At 43.8% G+C, this 18,985-nt stretch overlaps 1 protein-coding gene across 2 annotated transcripts in view; it reads left to right on the plus strand.

Annotated features, from left to right (window-relative positions):
* Positions 1-18,985, plus strand: part of LOC122557047 (gamma-aminobutyric acid receptor subunit gamma-4-like) — a 236,879-nt gene that overhangs the window by 85,187 nt on the left and 132,707 nt on the right. For both annotated transcript variants that reach the window (XM_043704289.1, XM_043704290.1), the window contains exon 3: positions 17,439-17,506. In XM_043704289.1, coding sequence (XP_043560224.1) covers positions 17,439-17,506 — 68 coding nt within the window. The remainder of the gene's footprint in view (positions 1-17,438; positions 17,507-18,985) is intronic.

The raw sequence follows: 18,985 nt of genomic DNA on the forward strand, positions 1-18,985 counted from the left end.
GTGGGAGGAAACCGGAGCACCCGGAGGAAACCCACGCAGACACAGGGAGAACGTGCAAACTCCACACAGTCAGTCGCCTGAGGCGGGAATTGAACCCGGGTCTCTGGTACTGTGAGGCAGCAGTGCTAACCACTGTGCCACCGTGCCGCCCAATGTTTCATTATAACACACATTAACCACTCACCTGCTTGTTCATTAAAGCTTATTTCTGCAGTTTCTCAGAATAACTTCCAATATTGATTAGTTGGATGTTTGAATGATGATTCTGCTGCATTTTCAGTATATTTTCATTTAATGGAATGGGAGTAGGTCTGAAAATACTCACAGCCGCCATTCCTACTTCCAGATAGTGATAATAACCGTGTTGGGCAATAATAATATCAGTTTCATCTGGATAGATAACACTGTTTTTCAGAAACTGGGACAAAGGGTCTTCAAAAATGCATCAGTATTTCCAGGAAATTCCAATGCTGAGTTTTCCATTCATGGATAAATACGTTTGGAGTGTTTCCTAACTGAACTAATACTTTGGGAGGGTCCCATGGGTGTATTATACTTGGGACAGAAAGATTAGGCCTTAAACTCTGTTACTGTCTCCACAAATCCTACCAGAGCTGTTGAGTTTCTGTAGCACTTTGTTTTTATTTTGAGCATTACTTCCTGCCAAGTGAACCCTGGTTCCTCCCCAGTACCAAATCCAATGTGGTTTCGCCTCTTGTTGGTCGATCTATATGCTGTATCAGGAAACCCTCCTGCACTCATTGGACAAAAGCTGATTCATCTAAGGCACTTGAACTATAGCATTTTCAGTCAATATTAGGAAAGTTAAAGTCCTCATAACAATTACCCTGTTACTTTCACTCCTATCCAGAATCACCTTCGCTATCCTTTCCTCTACATCTCTGGAACAATTCGGAGGCCTATTGAAAACTCCCAACAGGGTGACCTCTCCTTTCCTGTTTCTAACTCAGCCCATACTACCTCAGTAGATGAGTCCTCATGAAAAGTCCTTTCTGCCACCGTAATACTGTCCTTGACTAACAATGTTCACCCCCCTTATTCCAGATGCTCCTGGCATTGAAGCAGACACACTTCAAACCACTGTCCTGCCTGTTGGTACACTCCTGCGACCTTGAAACCTTATTCATGACCTCACTACTCTCCACCTCCTGGACACTGGAGCTACAATTCAGGTTCCCATCACCTTGCTGAATTAGTTTCAACCCTCCCAAAGAGAATTAGCAAACCTTCCACCTCCCCGACCCCCCCACCCCGCTCCCCCTGCAGGATATTAGTACCCCTCTGGTTCAGGTGAAGACCATCCTGTTTGTAGAGGTCACACCTACCCCAGAAAGATCCCCAATTATCCAGGAATCCAAAACCCTCCCTCCTGCACCATCCCTGTAGCCATATGTTCAGTTCCTCTCTCTCCACATTCCTCGCCTCTCTAGTACGTGGCACAGGCAACAAACCAGAGACAACAACTCTGTTTGTCCTAGCTCTAAGCTTCCACCCTAGCTCCTTGAATTTCTGCCTTAAATCCCCATCTCTCTCCCTCCCTATGTCATTGGTGCCTTTGTGGACCACTTTGGGGCTGCTCCCTCTCCCCCTCAAGGATCCTGTAAACAAGATCTGAGGCATCACAACCCCTGGTACCTAGGAGGCAACACACCAATCATGAGTCTCTCTTGTTCCCACAGAATCTCCTATCTGCCCCCCTATCTATTTGAGTCCCCAATGACTATTGCTCTGCTCCTCTTCCCCCTTCCCGTATGAGCAACAGGGACAGGCTTTGTGCCAGAGACCTGTACCCCCATGGCTTACCCCTGGTAAGTCGTTTCTCCTCAACAGCATCCAGTATATTTGTTGTTCAGGGGAACGGCCATAGGGGATCCCTGTACTGCCTGCTCGTACCCTTTCTGTCCCCTCACTGCAACCCATCTAATTTCTTCCTGTACCTGAGACATGACTACCTCCCTGTAACTCCTCTCAGTTACCTCCTCAGCCTCCTGAATGTTCTGAAGGTCATTCAGTTCCAGCTCCAGTTCCATAACACGGATTCTGAGGAGCTGGGGTTTGGTGCATTTCCTGCAGTTGAAGTCAGCAGGATCACTCATGGTGACTGGTGACCATTGCCTCCCACATTCTACAGGAGGAGCATTCAAAAGGAGGATGCCCTAACATCCATTCTGACTGTTCTGAATTCCCAAAGAGACTATTGGAAAAAAAAACTAGTAACGTTACTAAAACAGTGCACAGAATTTATTTTCGGTTAGAGGAGGAGGATGGGTGGGAGACATTACGTACACGTGGTGTTTCAGGTAAAACAACAGCCCAAATATATAACCTCACTTAATCAGCAGTCCTGTGTCTGCTACTGCTCAGCATGCGCTCCACGAAATAAGCTTTTTATACGATTAATTTACCTTCCTGGCATCCCCCTGGTCCTTGCTCTCACTGCTCCCGTTCCCGCTGCAAGAATGGAGCAGGGCTATGCTATTTACCTTACCAGTGTCCCTCATGATTTTATAAATCTCTATAAGGTTATGCCTCAACCTTCTACACTCCAGTGAATACAGTCCCATTATATCCAGCTCTCCTTATAACTCAAACCCTCCATTCCCAGCATCATCCTAGTAAATCTCTTCTGAACTTTCTCCAGCTCCCTATAACAGGGTAAGCAGAATTGGACACAGTACTCCAGAACAGGCCTCACCAGTGTCCTATACTACCTCAATATGACTTCCCAACGCCTGTACTCAAAGGACTAAGCAATGAAGGCAAGCATGTTAAAGCCTTTTTAACCACCCTGTCTCTATATAACGCAAATTCCAAACATGTTCCTGAACCAATAGGTCCTTCTGCTCTACAACCCTGTCCAAGGCACTACCATTAACTGTGGAAATCATGCCTTTGTTTGTCTTACCAAAATACAACACCTCACATTTATCTAAATTAAGCTCCACCTGTCACTCCTTGGTTCAATGGCCCAGCTGATCAAGATTCCATTGTACTCTGAGATAATCTTCTTCACTGTCCAGTCGGCAAGTTCCACTGAATGACCACTCAGTGCACAAAAAACTTCTTCCTCAGATTTCCTCTTGTCTAAAACTCATAAATCCGCGTCTCTTGGCCCTTATACCATTAAACAATGTGAATAGTTTTATTTGTCTACCTTATCTGAACTTGTCCAAATTGTGTACACATCTACCAAATCTCTCTTCAACTTCTCAACACCAGCATCTTGAATGTCACTAAACCCCTCATCACTAAAATCATTCTGCTAAATCTCCTCTGTGTCCTCTCAAGAATCCTCACATCATTCCCTGAGTGCAGTAACCAGAACGGGACACAATCCTTTAGTCAAGGTGTAACCAGAGCTTTAGATATTGTTATGATCCAATATTGGCAAATCAGATTTCAGAGTGAAATCAGACTTTATAGACCCTAAATTTGTTTTCAGTTTTGTTTTTATTTTAGTCATGCTGGTCAGTTACTGAAGAGTTTCTCAAGAATCTTCCAATGTACTTTGAACAAAGAAAAGTGTATCCAATAAGAAAGAAAATATGAACCATATGACACTAGACAAAATATGGCAATAATTTTATTACAAACACCAGGAAAGGATTTAAACTCACTAATTCCTTTTTTTATCTCAGCAGTATCTTACAAAGAGCAAAGCCTCAAAGGATTGTAAAGGAAGCTAATGTACATTCTGCACCCATGTCTCATGCATTCTGACCCTGCATTCTCCAGCTTCCATGTTCCTGCCACCTCTTATGTGTCTTTCTGGTGTTATGTGTCTTTCAAGTAGACGAGTTACTGGTAACAACTGGGTGATAACCGAGACATGGCAGATGATCCCATGTAGGTGTATCTGCGTATTCAATTTCCAATTCCACAGTTCCTTTCACCAGTGGTATTTATTTATCTAACATCATCACCCAATGATTTGGCTTGTTGCTGCATGGCATCATTCATGCTTCATCTTTAAGGTGTTCAGGCAGTTGTGAGATTACATGCTAGAACTGGTCAGATAGTGTCAGGTTTTCCATATTATCTCCCCTGAAAATTTCCACTAGTTCTACTTTACCCACCTGGGAGTACAGACATACCATATAACTATAAAGCTGAAAATGTGTTGCTGGAAAAGTGCAGCAGGTCAGATGGCATCCAAGGAGTAGGAGAATCGACGTTTCGGGCATGAGCCCTTCTTCAGGAATGTCCTTGGTGGAGTGGGAGGGGAAGTTGAAGTGTTGAGCCACGGGGTGGTTGGGTTGGTTGGTCCGGGTGTCCCAGAGGTGTTCTCTAAAACGTTTCAGAGAACGTTTCCCACTCTTTCAAATCTTCTTCCTGACCTCTCCGTCCCCACCCCCACTCCGACCTATCACCCTCACCTTAACCTCCTTCCACCTATTGCATTTCCAATGCCCCTCCCCCAAGTCACCCCTCCCTACCTTCTATCTTAGCCTGCTTGGCACACTTTCCTCATTCCTGAAGAAGAGCTCATCCCCGAAACGTCGATTCTTCTGCTCCTTGGATGCTGCCTGACCTGCTGCGCTTTTCCAGCAACACATTTTCAGCTCTGATCTCCAGCATCTACAGTCCTCACTTTCTCATATAACGATAAAGGACAGGGTTGATTGTTCCTATATCGCTACACCTTTTGTGCCATTGCAATACAAAATCTCCCTGTAGCTAGATGCGAAATGTGGCTTGTTTCCATTGCAGCCCGTATAATTCCCATTGTACAGCTAACATATGCATTAAATCAGCACCATGCTTCTACATATCAGATATTGAATGTGTACAATTTACTGAAAAATCTTCTGCACTACATTTATCTAAAATCATGCTTATTGTATCTCCTCCTCTCTCTATTGTGTATTGTGATATATTATCCCACCCAATGCCCTGATATTCTCTACTCTACGTGATGTCTCAGTGGGTGTAAAACTGGGATTGCCAGAACAGTGCTGATTAAAATTTTATCATGTATAACATATTCTGCATCTGTTTTATAACCATGTGTTAAACCCATGAGCTGGCAGCTGGAGAGGTTGTGCCCCTCGTGCCATGACAGATAAAACAAGTGAACATCAATTATCCACTGAGATACCTCATCCTTATGAATGTGTCTTAGGTCTGTCCCTCATTAGCTTGGGTATCCATGACCCACGGGTACTGCAGACATAATTTCTGATTACATATTTGAGAGATTTTCCTGCACAATGATCAATTTGTGAATGACTGTCCAGTACTGTAGCCTAGCTCTGAATTACCTGTGTCAGATCTCGACCCATACTGAGCTGTATGAACTTGACCCTCGTCCCTTTTCCAAAGTTTACTTAAATTGAGAGCTTAAAATCTGAACGTTTCAGTCCATTGCCGGTGAATCAGTTGACTTTATTCCTGTAATCTCTGTGTTGAATACAATGATTATATAATTAATTGTGTTTCAGTCAGCCATTTTCCTGGACTATAGGTACAGCCAGTCGCCTTCCTCCAATATTAATCCACATCACCTGTGTTATCTGTTTTACGTTGCATGTGTCCTCCACTAACATCACAAACCAATATTGGAGGTGTTTCAAAACACATGTAGGAAAGTTTATAATCCTGGAGTCCTTACCAACCCCTGGTTGTATTATGCATTGTTGTTGCCACAGTTGAGGTAAATTTGTTGCAGACTGACCACTCCCTTTATCATTCCCAGTGTTGTTGATCTTACCCCTGGGCCACTTTAGCATGAAGCTCATTTTCAGACTCAGTGCCAAAGTGGTTCTGCCCAGTTGTAGATGACTATGGTGGCAGTGCAGACAAACTGTACACAATTACGTGTTGATGTCATAATTTTAAACATATCACACAACTTCACTGCTTATCCCTTGCATAGCATTGAGAAAATTATCACAAGTCATGCATAATAAGTGATGATTCATTGTTAGATCCTTACCCTTGCTCCAGGCAGTGAGTTTTTCCACTGTACATGTAGCCATCCATTTGTTTATGGGTCCTCAGGAAATACGTAGAAAGCAGTTTACCCACAAGACATGTCACTACCATGTTAGCATGGTTCAACTACTCCTGTAAACTAATTACTCTGGAATGCAAATCAGTTAATGACCTTACAGGTGCACCTTGTAAATTATGGTCACTCATAATGCAAATTGTAATGCAAATTCTAGCTCCTCCAACATGACCTTTGCCATGACCATATCTCCGACACTTAACGTGTTCCAATCCTGCCTCTACTTCCCTGTGGAATATGACCAACTGATTCTGAACTTCTGGTCTCAGCCCATTCAGCCTCTTGCACAGCTTTCTCACAATTTGCTTATCTCTTCCACTTCTCCCTACTTCCTCATGTCCAATCACCAAATCTCCAGGCGATCTCATTATCCTTCCAAACACTAACTCTTCTGGAAATAATCCAGTTGATCTATTTCATATAGCCCGAAGTTCCATCAATACCTTAAGCAACAGATCAGCACATTGCTGTGCTGCCTACTGGATGGATTTAGATAGCTTTCTCTTTAATGTCCTATTGATTCACTCCACTATGCCTGAGCTCAGCTGGTGGTACAGGATGTGAAAATTTTGGTGGATTCCCTACAACTTATAAGCTTCACGAGAACATGGAAAATAGGAGCAGTTGTAGACCATTCAGACCTTCAAGACTTCCCAAGACCTCAACTCCTCAATTTTTCAAAAAAACTATCTGCTGCCTGTTTGAGTACTTGCAGTGATGTCGCCTTCACAATCTCTGGGTTAGAGAATTCCAGGCATTCACCTTCCTCTGGGAGAAGAAATTCTTTCACATCTCAGTTTTAAGTGAGTGTCATCTTATTAAACATAGAAACACAGAAAATAGTAGCAGGAGTAGGCCATTCAGCCCTTCAAGCCTGCTCCACCTTTCAATATGATCATTGATTGGGAAAGCTATAGCTCAAGTTCGTTAGATGGGTCAGTGTTTTGGGCTTGGATCGGCGCAACATCGAGGGCCAAAGGGCCTGTACTGCGCTGTATTCTTCTATGTTCTATGTTCTATGGCTGATCATGCAATTTCAGTATCCTCCTCCAGCTTTCTCTCCATATCCCTTGATCCCTTTAACTGCAACGGCCATACCCAACTCCTCTTGAAAACATCTATCGAACTGGATTGTGTTCAGAACTACCACATGGAGTTTGCATGGGCCTCATGTCCCCACCACATGGCTTTGGCGTTCCTGGTCTGTTAGCAACCCCTGATGGGTCTGACTTCTTTGTGCGGATTTTAATCTGTCTCCTCCCACTCACCTGCCTGTACGATTCTGTTTCCTCTCGCAGTGCCTCCTGTATTGAGTCCTCCTTCATGTTCTTTGGATCAAATCTACATCAACTGGTATGGCTCAGTTCATAATTGTTATCCTGTTACTGTGTCCCCTCATTCGAGTCCTGTCACCTGCCCCCCAGTGGATGAAACATCACCTTAACATCTTTCATGTCGTCACCTCAGAATCCTGCATGTTTCAATAGATGACCCTTCAATTTTCAGTAATGAACAAGGCCTAACCTGTTAATTGTTCATGATAAATTAACCCATCAGCTCAGGAATCAGCCTAATAATCTCTTTTGAACAGCTTCCAATGCCCTATGTCCTTTTCTGAAAATACAGGACGATAACTATACACAGCACTCCAGATGTAGCCTCAACGCCATCCTCCATTGGTTTAACAAGGCATCCCACAGTTCTAACCTCCCTAGAGGCCAAATTTCCACATGCCTACTGTTTACGTAATTGTTAGCCTGTTGGGTACATTATTACATTGTGTACTAATCTGTACCCAACATTTCAACTTTCTTTCAAAGTTCTCTTTCCCTTGAACTGTATCCAGCATTTGGATATTCTTTATTATTTCTATTTTAGTTCACAAACTTTTAATTGTTCTAATCCAAAGTATATCTTTTATTACCAACTGACTATGCTAGATTCGGTTATCGTACAACTTGATAAGTTGATAGAGGACTCAGAACTCAGGCAAAAGATTGTTTATTTTCATGTGTATGTAAGAAGAACTAGTCCCCACCATGAAGTATCAAACCAATTCTGCTGGGTTACAGACACCCCAAGCTTTATATGAAACATTGCAATATGCATATTAAAACTCCCATTTTCCTTTGTCCGTGCCTACTGCTTTTCCACAGTTTTCACAGGCATTGTCATATTTTACTCAAGGCCAATGCTATCTCGATGATAGGGTGGTTCCTACACTTCCAACTGTCTGTCTGAGATTTCCATTTCTTCCAACAGTATGACTGAAAATTTAAGCCCTTAACAGCATTGTAGCTCAGTGGTTAGCACTGCTACCTCAGTGCCAGGTGCGATTCCAGCCTTGGGTGACTGTCTGTGGAGTTTGCACATTCTCCCCGTGTCTGCGTGGATTTCCTCCGGGTGCTCTGGTTTTCTCCCACAGTCCAAAGATGTGCAGGTCAGGTGAATTGACCATGCTAAATTGCACATCGTGTTAAGGAATGTGTAGGTTAAATACATTAGTCAGACGTAAATGTAGGGGAATGGCTTTGGGTGGGTTAATCTTCAGAGAGTCAGTGTTGCCTTGTTGGGCCAAAGGGCCTGTTTCCACACTGTAGGAATTCTAATTCTAAAAAAGAAATTCAAGCCTTTCACCCTAATTTTAGTTTTCAGAAGTCTTGCAGGATTTCCTCCTTGAGAATTTAACATTCCTGCCACTATTCTCTGGCACACACACACACAGGTTGACTCCCTTCTAGAGTTTTACGTGTCTCTGTGTCCCTGGCCCTTGTCATGAGAAAATGCATTTATTTTTTAGTTTTTTTTTAATGAGCTAAACTATTAACCACCAGCTTTTCACTTCAAGGCTTGTAAAACCTAATTTAAAATTCATGTTTACAAACAGGCCCTCAGACATTTTGACATCCAAGAACATCTCAAAAATGAAACTAAAATCATGTCTCCTCCTCCTTGATGTAGAAAATACACCAACTAGCCATTGAACGCCATGATCAGCTGTCCCTCGTAGCCACACACAGGTAACAAGGACCACAAATTCGACTGGGACAACAACAATCAGGACAAGCTAAACAGAGGACAGCCAGAGAACTTCTAGAAGCATGGCACTCGTCCACTGACTCCATCAACAAACACATACACCTAGACCCAATATACCGACCACGACAACGAGCTGTCAGAATAGGCATCAGAAGCAGCAGGGAAGGAACCAAATAAATTCTGGAAGACACAGTACAGCAACTCTTCACAGGAGGACTCAAAGCACTGAAGATGTCACCTAGACAAGGGGCAAAATGTCTGCAAATCAACCTCCCAGCTCAGTGAGCATACCCACAACTACAGCAACCGGCACCCAAGCTACAAATCTTCACCAGGGTGCCAGGGTCAGGGATGTCTTGGATTGACCCTACAGGATTCTTAAGGGGAAGGGACAGCAGCCAGAAGTTGTGGTACACATCGGTACCAGTGACATAGGTAGAGAAAGGGAGGAGGACCTGAGAAGAGAGTACATAGATTTAGATTGGGAGCTAGGAGGCAGGATGAGCAGAGTAGTAACCTCAGGATTGCTACCAGTGCCATGTGCTAGTGAGGCGAGGAATAGGGAGTGAGTGCAGATGAACACATGGCTACAGGGCTGGTGTAGGGGGGAAGGCTTCAGATATGTGGATCATTGGGATGCCTTCTGGGGAAGGTGGGACCTGTCCATGAACTTTATTAAATTTTTTTTCCCTCTCTCCTGCACTGACCTCACCATGTGCTGCCTTTGTCTGTTTAAAAGGAAGAGGGCCTTAGAAGACAGAGGATGGTGGTAAATGGAAATTATTCAGCCTGGAGCTTGGTGACAAGTGGTGTTCTGCAGGGGTCAGTTCTGGAACCACTGCTCTTTGTGATTTTTATAAATGACTTGGATGAGGAAGTGAAAAGGTGGGTTAGTAAGTTTGCCAATGACACAAAAGTTGGTGGAGTTGTGGATAGTGTGGAAGGCTTTTGTAGTTGCAATGCATCATTGACAGGATGCAGAGCTGGGCTGGTAAGTGGCAGATGGAGTTCAACCTGGAAAAGTGTGAAGTGATTCACTTTGGAAGGTCGAATTTGAATGCTGAATACATGCAGGATTCTTGGCAATGTCGAAGAGCAGAAGGATCTTGAAGTCCACGTACATAGATCCCACAAAGTTGCCACCCAAGTTGATAGGGTTGTTGAGAAGGTGTATAGTGTGTTGGCTTTCATTAACAGGGGGATTGGGTTTTGCTGGGAGAGGTTATGCTGCAGCTCTATAGAGCCCTGGTTAGACCACAATTGGCATATTGTGGTCACCTCATTATAGGAAAAATGTGGACGCTTTAGAGAGGGTGCAGAGGAGATTTACCAGGATGCTGCCTGGACTGGAGGGCATGTCTTATGAAGAAAAGTTGAGGGAGCTAGGGCTTTTCTCACTGGAGCGAAGAAGAATGAGAGGTGACCTGATAGAGGTGTACAAGATGATGATAGGCAAAGAGTGGATAAGCCAGAGACTTTCTCCCAGGGTGAAAATGGCTATCATGAAGGGGCTTAATTTTAAGGTAATTGGAGAAAGGTTTAGGGGAGATGTCAGAGGTAGGTTCTTTACACAGAGAGTGGTGGGTATATGGAATGCACTTCCAGTGGTGATAGTAGAGTCAAATACATTAGGGACATTTAAGCGACTCTTGGATAGGCACATGGATGATAATACAATGAAGGGTATGAAGGTTAGTCTGATCTTAGAGTAGGATAAAAGACTGGTACAACATCAAGGCATGAAGGGCTTATCTTGTGCTGTACTGTTCTATGTTTTTACACAAACCTTGTACAAAATACAAAATGAAATTAAACTTATGCATTGTTCCTAATATTGTTAATTATCAGAAAATTCTGTTTGATTAGTCAGTGAAATGTGCTTTTTAAAACAGATGTTAAACAGATTGGTGGGCGGCACGGTGGCACAGTGGTTAGCACTGCTGCCTCACAGCACCAGAGACCTGGGTTCAATTCCCGCCTCAGGTGACTGACGGTGTGAAGTTTGCACGTTCTCCCTGTGTCTGCGTATGTTTCCTCCGGGTGCTCCGGTTTCCTCCCACAGTCCAAAGATGTGCAGGTCAGGTGAATTGGTCATGCTAAATTGCCCGTAGTGTTAGGTAAGGGGTAAATGTAGGGGTATGGGTGGGTTTCGCTTCGGCGGGTCGGTGTGGACTTGTTGGGCCGAAGGGCCTGTTTCCACACTAATGTAATCTAATCTAAAAAAGATCACCCTGTAGTTACAAGGAATGTCTTCACACTACTTCCTGCACAAACATATCATATTTAAAACTCACCAAGTCTCCAGCACCTTTCCTGTTACTCAGGAAGATTGAAATGTTGGTCTGGTGTCTCTAATTGCTGAATAGTTTTACTATCATGAGGATGGGGGCTGCACATGAGGACCCTGTAGAATCCCCATTGTAACAGACTCAAAGGGAAATTGCCCAGGAAACTGAAGCTTCCAGTGAGCAATTCCCGATACTCCAAGAGTATCCCTTGAAATCCAAGAATTCATAGGGTTCTGTCGCAGTTAATAGTTACCCAGGAAAGGTTAGACATTTAGAAACCTAGTCTAACACCTGGGAAACTACAAAACTGACCCAAATGCTTACCAAACATACCCCCAACTACACCTCTGCCAGATCCCTTACACCACAGACTCTGAACCCACCTACACCATTCTCTTCCACAAACCAAACATTCACCTATCGCAACGCCCCCAGTACACCCCTCCCCAGACTCAGACCCAGCACGTGCTCTCTCAGGCAGGAGCTGACACTCACCTTCCCCCTGAGATTGTCACCCTCGCCTCCTGACAGGTCTCAAAACCTCTCTGTAAACCTATATCCCCTCTCCCTATCCCAGCGCTTGATTCCACATCCCTCTTCCTCCAGGCTGGATGCTACCCCAGCCCAACCTGCCCTAAATACTGCACGATTTACCTGGCACCCTTCCCACCTGGCACTCAGGAAACTGCCTACCTGAAACCTATTCACTTGCACCCTACCATCATATTTAACCCTCAAGAGTTTCCCTTTCACAGGACCTATCAAAGTGTCTGTGCTGTTAGTCATTTATCTCAGAATATTACAAGGGGCACACGTTGCCTTCTTCTGGCCACCTTGCACAACAAGGACACAGTTGAATTTTTTGGATCCTTTGCATTTCTGAAATTGCTGCTATCAGAACATCTTGCCAGAAATTAGGAGATCTTTCTGAATGAAAAATAACAGGATTGGAGTGCCAATCTGACTGTGATTTCCACTCCTTAGAAAATTGGCCCGTAATTGACAAATCCTTCCTCTGCTTCTATCATCTTAGCTTCATAGTAATAGAAGCAGGAATACACCATTTGGCCCATCAAGCTTTCTCTGCCATTCTTTGAGATCATGGCTGTCTATCCATTGTCTCAGTTCCTCCTACCTATCCCCATTACCCCCTTACATGCAAAAATCTGGAATATATTTAATGAAGCTGCCTCAACTACTTCTTTGGGCAGACAATTCCATAGATTCACTAGTCTCTGGGAAAAGCCGTTCCTCCTTATCCAGGTCCTAAATTTAATGCCTCTAATCTTGAGGACATGTCCCCTAGTCCTACTCTCATTCACCAGTGGAAACAACTTGCCTGCCTCTATTTTATCGATCCCTTCTATAATTCTATGTGTTTCTGACAAGATTACATTCCCACCCAGATACATTTCCCTCTGACTAATGCACCTAGCACTATGGATAATTTAGGATGGCAAAATCAGCTGACCTGCACATCCTTGGACTGTGGGAGGACACGGAGAGAATGTGCAAACTCCACACAGACAGTCGCCTGAGGCTGGAATCAAACCCGGGTCCCTGGAGCTGTGAGGCAACGGTGCTAACCACTGAGCAACTGTGCCACGCCAAATCCCCTCACATTCTGCTAAATTCAAGTGAATGCAGTCCCAGGCGGCTCAACCTCTCCTCATAGGATAACCCCGTCATCTCTGGATCTGGTGAACCTCCTCTGCACCACCTCCAAAGCCAATATATCCTTCCTCAAGTAAGGAGACCAGACCTTCACCCAATACTCCAGGTGCGGCCTCACCAACACCTTGTACACTTGCAGCAGAACCTCCCTGCTCTTAAATTCAATCCCTCGAGCAATGAAAGCCAATATTCCATATGCCTTCTTGATTACCTGGTACGCCTGCAAAGCAACTTTTAGTGATTCATGTACGAGCACTCCTAAGTCCCTCTGCACAACAGCATGCTTCAATCTTTCACTATTTCAATAATACTCTGACCTACTATTTTTACCTTCAAAGTGGATAACTTCATATTTGCAAACATCTGTCAGCCCCTTGCCCACTCACTTAACCTATCTGAATCTCTCTACAGACCCTCCACATCCTCTGCACAGTTTGCCTTTCCACTCAGTTTAATGTCATGATCAAACTTGGATATGTTACACTCAGTCTCCTCTTCCATTCATTTATATATATCATGAACAGTTGCGGGCCCAGCACTGACCCCTACTGCACCCCACTCACCACTGATCTCCAACCAGAGAAATACTCATTTATTCCAACTCTCTGCTTTCTATTGGTTAACCAGTCCTCTATCCATGCTAGTACATTCCCCCCAACTCCATGCATTCTTACCTTATGGATGAGTCTTTTATGCAACACCTTATCAAACGCCTTCTGAACCTCCAAGTGTAGAGCATCCACCTGCTCCCCTCCATCCACCGAGCATGTTACATCCTCAAAGAGCTCCAGTGAGTTTGTCAAACACGACCTGCCTTTCTAGAATCCATGCTGCATCAGTCTGAAGGAACCCTTTCCATCCAGATGTCTCACTATTTCTTCTTTAATGATAGCCTCCAGCGTTTTCCTGACGACAGATGTTAAGCTAACCGGTCTATAGTTACCTGCCTTTGGCCTACACCTTTTTTTAAACTGTAGCATGACATACATTGTCTTTCAGTCCACCTGGACCTAACCGGAGTCCAATGAATTTTAGTAAATTACCACTGATGCGTCTACTGTAATTTCCAGCACCCTGGGACGCATTCCATCAGGACCAGGGGACTTATCTACCTTCAGACCCTCATGTTTACTCAACACTACCCCTTTAGTAATAACAATTGAATTGACTTCCCTTGACTTTCCTTAACACCCAAGCCACCCAGAACAGGTGACATATCTAACCTAAGTACAGCCAACCTTTCTGGTACCTCTTCTCTTTCAGTTTTGACCCCATGCACCATTTCTTCTGTCTCAATGTTTACTGACATTTTGCCAAACTCCAACCTCTAGTCCAATAAAAAGATCCTCATATTGTAACCTTGCCCTGTTCACCCGTCTGGAGAAAAATAACTTGCACTCCTAACCATCGAATATCCTGAAATTCCATTCAACCAATGAGAAACATCTGAAGTATAGTTACTATTGTCATGTAGGAAGCAAGGCAATGATTTGCACACAGTAAGATCCCACATACAGTGAATGTGATCATATCATTTGATGAATGCGACAAGGCTCGAGGGATAAATGTCAGCCTGGACCCACTTGTGCGGTAGGATCTACTGCATTCACCTGAGAGGAGACACAAAGATTCTTTGTGTAGATTTTCATTCTGAAGATCGGACCTCAGATAGTGCAGCATTCTGTCGTTGTCAGTCTGGATAATGTATTCAATGTATTAATGTATACATGAGAACTCATGACCTGCTGTTACACTGTTGCAGAGAGCACGATGATATTCCCCAGCAATCAGCCTCACAAATGAGTAAAACACCATTCCACCCCACTGGTGGTCAACAGTGGCAACTTAGCAAGAGCAGTGTTGCTGCAAAGATTTAATTGATGTACCTGCACCATTACAATAGACTACAGTTATCATAGAATCCCTACAATGTTAAAATAGGCCATTCGGCCCAACAAGTCCACACTGACCCTCTGAAGAATATCCTACCCAGACCCATTCCTCTACCCTATTACTCTACATTTCCCCTTACTAATGCACCTAATCTACACACCCCTGAACATGATGGGCAATTTACCTAACCTGCACATCTTTGGACTGTAGGAGGAAGCCTGAGCACCCGGAGGAAACACAAGCAGACACAGGGAGAATGTGCAAACTCCACACAGTCGCCCGAGGGTGGGATCAAACCTGGGTCCCTGGCGCTATAAGGCAGCAGTGCTAACCACTGAGCCATTGTGCCGTACTTGCAGTGCTGAGATATTGAGGATCACCCAGTCCATGTTGGTTTATTTGTTAAACTGAGTGGTGGTAGTCATCGACATGACACGAATTACAAGATGTGCAAGGGTCTCTGTATACCTTAGTGCCACAAAATGTGAGTAGATTAAACTATCAGATTCAGACACCAAGGTTTACTCCCTCATAGCCTACTGCATGGCCTTCGAAATGTCTCACACCAAATAAGCAGTGTAGGACACACCCAACAGTCAGAATATAAGTCCTCATGGAACAAGAGGAGGAGGAGAGTCTAAGGGCCAGTAAGGGATCAGAATGAGGGTGGTGGTCAGAGAAAAGGGAGGTTGAGGGTCAGAGTGGGGATGGGGGTCAGAATGGGGGTGGGTTGAGGGAGATCAGAATGAGCGTGAGGATTGCCATGAAGATGAGTGGAGGTCAGGGTGAGGATGAGGGGTGTCGGGGTGAGGGTGAGGTTCCTGAGGTAGAAGACCAAATCATTGGACTCAAAACTCTGGACAGCCGGAAGACTACCTGGTAAAGGTGAGGGCTGCTGAGGCAGGAGGAAACTGTGAGGGTGTCTTAAAGTGGCTGCACTCTGAACCTATCGGGAATCTTCAAAATGAGAAATGGCCACTGCCAACAGGCCAGGGTTGTGCTGATGAAGCCATTCTGTAAGATTGCATGTATCTGGGCTATGGGCATCAACAAAGGAAATTTACCCCCCACCTTCTGTCACTGGGAGATCACTGCCAGGTACCTGCTGGCTTCTGGCTTCAATGAGAGGATGTCAGGAAATTTCTAGTGGCAGTAGCATCTTGCTTGCAGTTAGTTTCCTGAGCAACCATAATTATTCTTACTTGATGGGTGTTATCTGCAGTTGAGCATTCAACTCTAGCAAGCTGTCAGGTTTTAGGGAACTATCTTCTGCATCAAAATCCAAACACTCCATTGCTCATGAAGTGAGTGTCTCAAAGCAAGGTTGATTGAAAAATATTCATTTGATAAAACTGGCAAATGAGGTAATGTGGGAAAATGTAAAATTGTTTATTTAGGCAGGAATAAAATAAGAAAGTGTATTGTCTAAATTGTGGAAAGATCACAGACCTATGAGATGTAAACAGTTCTGGGTGCCGTAGTACATGGTTCACAGAAGGTTAGCATGCAGGCACAGCAAGTAATCAGGAAAGTACCAGAATGTTATCTTTTATCACAATGGCATTTCAGATGAAAGCAAGGAGTTTATACTTCAGTTATACTGGATGCTCATAAGACAACATCTGGAGTACAGTGTACAATATTAGCTTCCTTATTTAAGGAAGGATATTATGCTTTGGACGTAGTTCAGAGACTTCATTAGTCTAATATCCAGAATGAGCAGGTTATCTTCTGAAGAGCTCTTGGATTAATTAGCCCTGTATCCACTGGAGCTTAGAAGAGTAAGAGGTGACTTGATTGAAACATATAAAATTCCTGAGAGGTATTTCTTTTAATATATTCAATCATGGGATGAGAACATTGCTGGCAAGGCCAATATTTATTGCTCATATCTAACTGTTAAGAGCCAACCACATTGCTGTGGACCTGGAGTCACATGTAGGCCATACCAGCTGAAGGTCGCTCCCCTAAAGGGGCTTAGTAAACCAGATGTTTTTTTTTCCCCCTGACAATCGATTCATGGTCATCATTAGGTTCTTAATTCCAGATTCCATCATCGTCTGTTGCAGGATTTGAATTCAGAACACAGCCTGGGTTTTGGGATTAACTGTGCAGTGATAATACCACTAGGCTATCACCTCCTACTGTAGGGAGAGAAGATAGGTGACAGGTTAGGTGTGAAAAAGATATTTCTCATTTAAAACTCAGGGATTGCCCATTTACGACAGAGATGAGGAGAATTATCTTTTCCTCACATTTAACCCAGCACATCAATGCATCAGACAAGCCATTAGTGCCAAATGGACAAGCAGACCAGTTAGACATCATCAACTCTCCTTTCAACAATTGGTTGCATCTGCCTAAGGTAGATATGGCTTTGATTTAATATTGCGACTGAAAATTTAATCAGACATGATTTCCTTGCACTTTTCTAGAATGGATGTGTGGCAGAATTTTGAAATACAATCTTCATTTTTACTAATTGTAATAATGTGCTTTTGTTTATTTTTCAGTAAAGCCAATTGTTATTGACGTGGACATCTATGTGAACAGCATTGGCCCAGTATCAGTTATCCAGATGGTAAGTAATTCATGGAAAGGTGTCAGGAGGTTATTTATGAAAGAATGCCCCTGTGCTCAGACTGGCTCACTGTGGATCAGAGCTGAAAATGTGTTGCTGGAAAAGCGCAGCAGGTCAGGCAGCATCCAAGGAACAGGAGAATCGACGTTTCGGGCATAAGTCCTTCTTCAGGAATGAGGAAAGTGGGACACAGTTTCCTCATTCCTGAAGAAGGGCTTATGCCCGAAACGTCGATTCTCCTGGTCCTTGGATGCTGCCTGACCTGCTGCGCTTTTCCAGCAACACATTTCCAGCTCTGATCTCCAGCATCTGCAGTCCTCACTTTCTCTCACTGTGGATCAGATAGTCCACAGTGTCTGCTCTGGTACACAGTGGATCAGACTTTGCACAGTGTCCTCTCTTCTCAGTGTGGATCAATCAGTGTCCAGTGTCTGCTCTGTGTCAGTGTGGATCAGTCAGTGTCCAGTGTCTGCTCTGTATCAGTGTGGATCAGTCAGTGTCCAGCGTCTGCTCTGTATCAGTATAGAAGAGACAGCATCCAGCATCTATTCTGTACTTAGTGTGGATCATACAATTTGCTCAGTATTAGTGTGGATCAGTCAGTGTCCAGTGTCTGCTCTGTATCAGTGTAGATCAGTCAGTGTCCAGTGTCTGCTCTGTATCAGTGTGGATCAGTCAGTGTCCAGCGTCTGCTTGTATCAGTGTGGATCAGACAGCATTCAGCATCTGCTCTGCTCTCTGTATAGATCTGACAGTGTCCGTTTTTTGCCATGGTTATCAGTAAACAGGGACAGCTATGGTTTCACATTTCTGCCTCTGGCTTTCAGCTTGAAAATGTTTTTATACTGTGTGCTGTACGTAAATGAAAGCTGATAGTCATACCTTCATAAAGGCTGCTATGGGCCATGCTGAATAATGTGAATGACAGATCATCAGAACTAAAAGTGCATTAAAGATAGGTAATTAGAGTCAAAGAGAAATGGAGGGATGGGAAGATTGGTTAACAAATAGAAGAAAAGAGACAGAAAGGAAAATAATAAGCTGTAATTATTCTTGACCAGATGAGTTCAGTGGCATACATGAATAATTATCAAAGGAATGTGGAGTGGTCAAACTGGCCATGTTCTTATTGAATGGAGCAGCTTGTTCAAGGGGCTGAGAGGCCTATTCCTGATTCATCTGTGTGGAACAGTAGAGCGATGGAAATTATTCAAAGATTCACAGGGTACTCTTTCTTATAAAATGTTACTGAACCAATTACATTATAATGGTGAGCAGCATTAAACTCATCATTAAAGGTGTCAATTCTGGATCATCAACCCAGCTGATAAATGAGGAGAGGAAACTGGCTAAAACATGATACACCATTAACAATGAACATCATTAACAATGACAGATACATTTGTAAGTCACAAAGATTTGTGGGCGGCACGGTGGCACAGTGGTTAGCACTGCTGCCTCACAGCCCCAGAGACCCGG

The sequence above is a fragment of the Chiloscyllium plagiosum genome, chromosome 15, assembly GCF_004010195.1.
Source record: "Chiloscyllium plagiosum isolate BGI_BamShark_2017 chromosome 15, ASM401019v2, whole genome shotgun sequence".
NCBI lineage: Eukaryota > Metazoa > Chordata > Chondrichthyes > Orectolobiformes > Hemiscylliidae > Chiloscyllium > Chiloscyllium plagiosum.